The 8,652-nt window shown below is 42.8% G+C and overlaps 1 protein-coding gene across 3 annotated transcripts in view; it reads left to right on the top strand.

Annotated features, from left to right (window-relative positions):
• Positions 1-1,243: 1,243 nt before the first annotated feature.
• The window catches only part of ST8SIA6 (ST8 alpha-N-acetyl-neuraminide alpha-2,8-sialyltransferase 6), a 45,006-nt gene continuing 37,597 nt past the window's right edge, over positions 1,244-8,652 (top strand). The window contains exons 1-2 of one of the 3 annotated variants that reach the window (XM_051802468.1): positions 1,244-1,562; positions 1,799-1,918. In XM_051802468.1, the coding sequence (XP_051658428.1) occupies positions 1,468-1,562; positions 1,799-1,918 (215 nt within the window). In that variant the 5' untranslated portion in view covers positions 1,244-1,467. The remainder of the gene's footprint in view (positions 1,563-1,798; positions 1,919-8,652) is intronic. The other 2 variants (XM_051802471.1, XM_051802469.1) reach the window with 2 other exon arrangements.

Here is an 8,652-nt window from a genome sequence, read left to right as displayed (position 1 = left end):
CCCCATCACAGCTGGTGCTGTGTTCTTCCTCTGATGCATCGTAGGCATGCTCCTTCTGTCATATCTAACCACTCACAATATCAAGTCCATGTTCCTTTATTATTAATAAAGCTGTAGCAGTGCTCTTTGATGCTTTCCAGCCACTGTTTGAGAACAGAAGAGCAGCAGCTCCAAGGCTTAAGGGAATGCTCACAGATACAGAAAACAGGAAGGATAGGGAAGAATCTGTAAAAACAAGGTGTCAGCTGGCTCATGACTGAACGGCTGCTGTAAGTCACAGCATCTCTACTACCCACTCTTTTAATAAAGGGGGCCTAGTTAATGGCACCTTGTCACCTTACTAGGTTTCTCATACCAAAGGCTGGCTCGTAAAAGCAACATTGATTGCACCACGAGGTAGAGAGATAAAAGCTTACTACTGAAACATTTCTTTACCAAAACCACTACAAATCATAGACTGGTAGTGTTTTGGGTTGGAAGGGACCTTAGAGATCATCTAGTTCCAAGCCCCTTGCACAGGCAGGAACACCTTCCTCTAGACCAGGTTGCTCGGAGCCCCATCCAACCTGGACTTGAACACTTCCAGGGATGGGGCATCCACAGCTTCTCTGGGCAACCTGTTCCAGTGCTTCACTACCCTCATAGCAATGAATGTTTTCCTAATATCCAACCTAAACCTGCCCCCTTTTTGTTTAAAGTTGTTTCCCTTTGTCCTGTCACTACAGGCCCTTGTTAAAAAGTCCCTCTCCAGCTTTCTTGTAGGCCCCCTTCAGATACCAGAAGGCTGCAATGAGGTCCCCCCAGAGCCTTCTCTTCTCCAGGCTGAACAACCCCAACTCTCTCAGTCTGTCTCCATAGCAGAGGTGCTCCGATCCTGCTCTAGTCACCTTCGTGGCCTCCTCTGGACTCGCTCCAACAGGTCCACCTTCTTACCTTGGGGACCCTAGAGTACCCCAGGTGGGATCACTTTTATACAATGCACGACACGTTGACTATTTTTAATTAAGAGCTATTAAAGTAGCAGCGACTTCACTCCTACTGCCACAGGGCAGGCAGGGTTGGCTACCCTTGCCGGGTAAGTCCTGCACACTGCTCCCGCCGCCGCCCGCACGGCGCCCCCTTCCCCTATTAAAGTTCGGGCAGCTTCAACTCCCTCGCACTGCTGGACGAGCGCCCCTCAGCCTTCGCTGCCGACAACCGCCCTGATCACCGCTCCAGAGGCCGCCCCGGTCCAGCTCTCACGTCGCGCAGCTCCCTGAGCCAGGGCAGTGCCGGGCGGGCAGGGCCCCGAGCGACGGCCGCGGTGTGAGGCGCGGGGGGGGGGCCGATGGCGGCGGCGCAGGGCTGCGGGCGAGGGGCGGAGCGCAGAGACCCTGTGGCTGCCATGGCCGCCTCCCCCTCCCCGCAGCCTCCCTTAAATACTATGGGACGGCCGTAGCTGCCGTGGGTGCCGCTGCCGAGCGCACCATGCGGGCTGTCATCGCCTTGGCCGCGGCGCTGGGCAGCTTGCTGCTGGGCGGCTGTCTCCTGCGCCTCGGCGGCCAGCAGCCCCTCCGCGCCAGGTAGGGCGGCCGAGGGGGGCCTCGCCCTCGCTCCGGAGCCGGCCGGGAGGGCGGGAGGAGCGGGATGAGCCCCGCGGGGCGCGGCGGAGCCCGGCGCGGTGCCCCGGCGCGGGCGGTGCTGGGCTCGGGCGTTCGCGGCGTGCGAGCGGGTCGCGGGGAGGACAGCGGCGCCGGTCGCGCCGGGTGATGTTCCATCGCTGGTTCTGACAACTTTGTTTTCCCGTCTTGCTTGCCAGGGGCTGGCAGGAGGAGGAGGCAGGAGTAGCTGCTGTCACGCCGAAAGTGGTGCGAGCCCTCAGATCCCCCCTGACGCCCCTTCCTCAGACCGAGAACAGGTACGGGCTGCCCGCCCGCAGGTGGGTCCATGAGGACGGGTCTGCAAAAGCAGAAATTCACCTTCGCTGCAGTTTATTCTTCCTTTTGTTTTGGCAGCTTAATCAGAGAGAGCGTTAGAGGTTATTAGAGAAAATGACGATTTGCTTTTAACTGTAATGAATTATTTGCTCGTGGGCCCTCTTAATGACGGCTGTCAGTCTGCCGGTAGTTTTGAGCCCAATAAAATGTTGCACAGAGCAGTTTTGTTAATGTACAATGCAAAAGGTTCTTGCTGAATGACATGTTCCAGGTATCTTGTATTCTTCTTTCCAGGAAGGTGGAGCTGGAGCTGGGTAATACTGTTACTGGTTTTGTAATGTGAATTTAGTTATAAATACAGATTTCTCGTTTAAAATCCATAGAGTGAAGGTGAGACATATTAAGCCTTTTTTGTTTGGTGTGGCATCTTACATCGTGAGAGCCCTTTTGCTTGATCCTGTGTCTTGATCTTTACATCAGTGTAGATCTTTGCTTTACAGCCTGTTATTTTATACTGTGAAGTATAATAGGATGATAGCTGGTAAAATTAGCTGTGAAACAAGTCGTGTCTTACATGCAAGCGACTGTTGTTTTCATGCTCTTGAGTCTTCACACACTGTAGGAAAACTAATAGTGCAGAAGAGGGTGGTGTATTCCACACATGAAATAATACGATGTAAGAAGTAGTTTGCAAACATTTTTTGCTATTCTCTTTTATGTTATATGGCCTTTTTAACACTGCATTCGAATGACTACTATATGTTAATATATATTATGGTCAAAAACACCCAATAAAAATTAGAAAGAACTTAAGAATTGCATCTTTCATGGCAACTGTGATGTCCTGGTTGTACTGAAGTCAATGGCGACAGTGCAGTTAACCTTATTGAGGCCATCATCTCACCCACTTTAGCCAAATTTGAGTCTGAAATGGCCCTTGCTTTCTCTAAGTGAATGCAAGTGATGTTAGTAACCATTGCAATGTACTCTAACAGTACATTTCTTACACATTTCCAATGAGAGACCCTTTTGCTCCCTGCCTCAAAATGTACAGCTTTCACAAACTGTAAGTGAAAGCATCTTTCAGAATTAGAGTGAAACAAAAGGAACAGAAGTATTTGGTAAATTTTGTCTGCTGTTATGTGCTTTTAGCCTGCTTCTCTTTCCTGTACTCATTTTTCCTCTTCCTTTTTTCTCTTCTTTTCCACTTTTCATAATGTATTGGGTTTTCAGTGTGTACTCAGTTCTTCTCTCTTTTTTTAACTGTCACCCCATTCTTCTCTCTGCTCTGTTTTGGGTTATGTCTGTGGTTTTCCCCTGGCCCGTCTTCTCACACTCTTCCCTGCTAGTTTCTGAGCTACATCTCCTTCCACTCAGCTCTGTGAGCTAAACCATGGAGTCAAATTGACTAGAAATGCTGGCAGAGAGCACTTCAGAGAACAGTCTAGCTACTTCCCATCTGCTGTTAGTACACTCACAAATGGAGCAAAGAAAGTGGAAGCAACACATTCCAAAGAGAGCTGAAAATCCATGGCATGTTTTTAACCTCTGTAATAAGGCGAGTGAGCTTGAGATTTTTAAATACATGTTTTTCCTTATTCTCCTTGAAGGATTTTAGCACCAATTTGGATCTATTTTTGATCAACTTAAAACTGTATGACTAAGTTACTGCAAAAGTTTGACAAGGAAATAGCTCATCAAAAGATGTTGCATTTAGCTCCTATAACTGTAGTGTCTTTGGAGGAATGGCTTGCAAGCTCAATCCAAGAGTGGGTATACTTTCTTACTTGTGTGACTATGCTCAGTAAGCTGGCCTGACAAGAGTTTGTGGTGCATCTTTGGCATATGAGGAAGGACAGAGAGCTGCTAGACTGGGCAGGAAGCCATGCTGGAGGGGTTTGATCAAGGTAGCAGCTGGACTGGGCCTGGCTAAAGGCCATACTGGAGAGGTTTGATCCAGAGAGCATCTGGACTCGTTCAGGAGATTCAGACGAATCTCTCAGTGATAGAGATGAATGGTCTGGTCAATAGAAATTAGATTCCAGTTTGCAGTGGGGTTTTGCTGCAGTATCCATGAGTACATCAGAAGGACAGAAGAGTTCCTTGTTGAAATAGATTGTACAAGGGTTAGTGAACTTTTGAATTGCCTGAGGCTACGTTAGTATATTGATGCATAAAACTGGGAACAATCTATTGGTGCAGACTTCCCAAAGTACGGTTCTCTTAAATTACCCTGATCATTTGAATGGCACTGCTGTGTTATTGACAGCTATGTCCTTTTCTGCATAAGAGTAAGAGGATGTGTGTGGATGTTTCCAGGAAAGAAAAAAGGGAAAAAAAATCAGACCCGGTTGTTATCCTTCTTGATCTCTCACTATAAGTAATCTACACAATCTTGACAGTATCCAGCTAATCTTATCATGATTTCCTTTGCTGTTGGAGGCATATTTGTAACCGGACATCTCCTGAAAAATCTCTAAGGCCCTATTATGCTGTTGCCTCACAGTATTGAAAGCTAATCTGTTCTTTTACTTTGAGTAATTCTTCTAAAAGGATAAAACTGAGAGATGAAAGAATGAAAAGCAAGGAATTGGATCAGACTGTCATAGATATTTAGGCAGCTATTATGCACAGCAGTGTTTAATTAGGTGGTGACCAGGCACCTAAAGTTCTCTGAAGATCTGTGTCTTAGTAAATAACCTTAAAGATCCTCTTACAGGACACTCCTTACCACTTCGTCTTGTTAAGTGTTAAATAACTTGAGCAATGTGACTGCCCCTCGAGTGTGAGGCCCAGTTTTTGTCTTGAATTTATTTCCCAGCCTGTTAGTAGGGTTTTTGTACTTAAAAAAACCCATTGTTAGTAAGATCTGTCTAATAGTCCCCAGATTTATTAATGAAATCAGTATCATTTACACTGCAATACTATGGTTTTCTGGCAAATACTCATGTCTCTGCTTAATCCCACCCTCTCAATTTTTAAGCTGTAACTGCAAGTACAGCTTAAACTTTTTTAAGCCAACAGTACAACCAAATGAAGTAGTCTTACACTTTTCCCACCTTTAGACACTTGGTCTTCCCTTCCTCCCTCCTTCCCTTCTCAACTGTGTTTGTGCCAGCATATTTGTTTCTGTAGTCACAGCATTAATAGCAAATCAGAAAGTTCAATACTGCTAGCGCTTATCAGGGGAAGGTGACAATAATAAGAGGAGATAGGTAGTCTTTTCTTTGTTATGAGGCTCAGGGTGTGCTACGTTAAGCGTAGACAGAAATTCTAGCTCCTTTTGTACTGCTGAGGATATATAGCAGATAAATAATGCTAGCTCCTGCAGGGGAAGTGAAAATAATTTTTTCAAGCACTATTTATATATCCTTTACATACAAGTAACAGCAAGGCAGCAGTACCCTGAAGAACTGACCACCTCTGTTATTCTGTTTGTGTTGCCAGTTGCATTCACTTACTATTTCTGTAGCTTGCTCTGGTTTTGCATGTCCGAGGCAAGCACAGTGTAGAGACTGTTGGGGTAATTGAACAGTGGGAGGAAGTGATTGAGAAGCTATGAGTAAACAAGTTAGTATTAATACAGTGTTCCATAGTGTTGATTTCTCCAATTCCTCTCTTAGCAGCAGATCTTTATGAAGGCCTAGGAAATGAACAGCTATACTTAATTAACTATGCTACAGAGACCTGTACATTCTGTCTCCTGTCAAAATATTGCATTCAGGCACTCAGAAGGGAAAGAAGAGACAGGCTAATACCACAATTATGAACAGTAGCCTAGTGTATTGCACAAATAATTTGCTGCAGTTTAGATTAGTCAGCAGTGGTGTCCACTTCACTAATTTTACTGCTGTCTTAGTGTTTTGTTCCTTCATTCCCAGGTGATGCATACAGACATATTTTAAGAGCACATTTTAAACACATGCCTCATGTATTAGTTCTGTTTAAATGAATGGGTGTTCAGTCGAAAGCTGCTGCCAGGACATATTTATGTTCTGACAGTGGTGAAAGGTTTCCCAGACTTTCTGTTTACTTGGTCCAAGTGAAACTGCTCTGTCATTCTGTCTATCGTGTGCTATTGTAACATGATTTTAGTGTAAGTACCTTATTCTTTTCACTTTACCCACCATGAGGCTCTGAATGTTGCTTGTCATGTTACCTGCCATGCGGTTTACAGATTTGGTAAATAAAAAGTGTCTGATGTTATGTATAACTCTGGTGAATGCACTGGAGGGTCTTTCAAATAATTTAAAAATGCAACTTGTCTTAAAGACCTGAGTTAGCATTTCTTGGATAAGCAGAACCTACATGGGAACTTGAACAAGGATAGTAGGATCAGTCTCTTTCACAGTTACTGTGATTAATGTCTCAAGACAAATTCTTACTCCCATGGTTTGATAAAGCCATTTTTATAGTCCATTTCACCAGGAATTTAAATTGTGTATTGCCTTATTAATCAAGGTGTTGTGAATTTTAAAAACATCACTATATTCTTCTTATCTGATTAATCTGAAAGAGCATCAAAGACAGAACACTTAAAAGCAACCTTCCTAGGGAAGTATGGATTACATTTTTTTAATAGTATTCAACTAATAGATGATGCGATTCAAATATAAATTAGTCTCTTCAAGAGAGAAATTAAGACAGAAGGTATTCACATTCTGGATAGCATTATTCAGTGCCCCTTTGGTAGAAAAATATGAATATGCAGTTTTGCATACAGAAGTTATCCTTTTTAGCTGGAGATGCTCATCGGGAATATGTTCAGAGTTCCTGTGCTGCTTCAAACATACAAGAGCAAGAAGCTATAAAAAAGAAAGAGCAACAAGTAGATCTGCTGGGAGTGGAGTGTATAAAGCCAATGAGTAGGATTATCCCTTACTTTCAGTGTGGACTTATTAGGGAGGTGAAATTCTTATTGCTTTCACTGCCGCCAGACAGTCCAGTTATGAGCTCTTTGAAAATCTCATCTCACATTCTTTCAGTTGTTTCCAGCTGATTTTGTGAGAATTCTAGAGGAGTGGTCTTTCAGTCTTGGGCTTATCTTTATGTTATGGTTCAATATACAGCACTGTATTTCCTTTTTCCATCTACCTTTTTTTTTTTAATTTCCCTACCATTTATCTATCTTATGCCCATCCCTTTTTCTACTCTGATAACTGTTTGGGATTGACTTTGGTTTTGTTTTTAAAAGAGTTTCCCTTTTCTTTCCCTCCCTGCTTCCCCAGAATTCCATGTTAACTGATGTACCGCTCTGGTAATTCCCTGCACTAAGGCTCCCCATTGTCTCAGGACAGAATGCTACAGGAGCAGCAAAAGGGACCATGGACTTTCCATATAGTTTCTCTATTTCTTATTCTAAAGGTGGATGTTATCCTTCTCTTAAAAGAATTTTACAGTTTAAAGATCTGCTGTTTTCCTGAGAATAAGATATAGAATAAAAACGTGCTGATAAATATGGCACATGATCTTAATCTACTGTGGATTTATTAAAGTACAGATGGTGTACTTTCTGAGTTCCTAGAATTACCATAGGAAGTATGTGGTCCTCAAGCTGTTTGTAATGATTAAAAAAAAACCCTCTGTTTTTCGGATTTTGGCCAATGAGGTTGGCTTTGAGAACATCTAAACCCTAAGATAAATGCAGCTGAAATTTCTCTGTATCATCAGTTTTATGAGTTCTACTCAACAGAATATAACATGGTTTCTACTTCAAGTTCTCATTTAGCTTAATAGTTTGCAAAATTAGTTGAGTGTAGGCTGTTATGTGCACTGTTAGGCATATTATCTGATTTCATTGCAGAAGTTTTAACGCAGTTCTAAGTATTGAACAAAGACTGTCATCCACTAGGTCAGGTGAATTCGTTTAGTGATAAATGTTGCCTAGCATAATTGTCCTAAGCGATCAGAAATTTAATCTGAGTCTGATGTCTGCACAACTCTGCCATAAATAATGCAGTGGAAGTCTGGACTGCCCCTTGCACACCCCTTTTTATCTGAATGCAAAAAGATTTCACTCGTGAAGCAGAGGCCACTCTGCTTCAGAAATTTATAGATTTAACTTTTAATAGAATGAGTCATTGTTTTGCATTGTCTTGCACATAAAATGTCTTATTTTCATACCTTTTTCACCATATGAAAAGCATTGAGTAAATTTTGTGTGGAAATAGCCACAGAAGAAGCATTTTGGTTATCTACCATGTGTCTGCATTATATGAATAAACAATTTTGATTAAAATACCTGTCTGGTTTTCCCTACAGTTGTGTCATTTTAACCAATCTTTACATGGAAAGGGAAGGAAAGACTCCTTGTTCCTTTTTTCTCCCCTTGATGACTGTAAAAGTGATAGTGAGGATTTAATGACAAAACGTCAGGGATTTATTTTGCTTATTTTTTTTCTCTGAATTCTTCCTTTTAGAATTTTTCAAGTCTTGAAAATGTGTGCATAAAAAAGCAATTACTTATAAAAAAACGAGGCAACTTGCTTGTGTTGATCTTACATATTGAAAGGACTAAAAGTCTGTTGAGCAAAGCTTGTATTGGAGAGAATATTTATTCGTAGCTCCACAGACCTCAGGACATAAGTTATTAGGAAGCTGTAAGGACATGGTAATGATTTTCTGCACCGAGTTGAAACCCACTTCTGAAAGAATGTTGGTTCTCCACCGATGCCTGCAAATGCACCTCTCAATGAGCTGATCAGATCTAACGGCCTGCTCTGACTTGGTCATACCA

This window comes from Manacus candei, unplaced genomic scaffold (genome assembly GCF_025592945.1).
Source record: "Manacus candei isolate 608988 ecotype Guabito, Panama unplaced genomic scaffold, ASM2559294v1 h1tg000056l, whole genome shotgun sequence".
In the NCBI taxonomy this organism is placed as follows: domain Eukaryota; kingdom Metazoa; phylum Chordata; class Aves; order Passeriformes; family Pipridae; genus Manacus; species Manacus candei.
The sequence above is the reverse complement of the archived record's forward strand: the minus strand, read 5'-3'. Positions and strand labels throughout refer to the sequence as shown.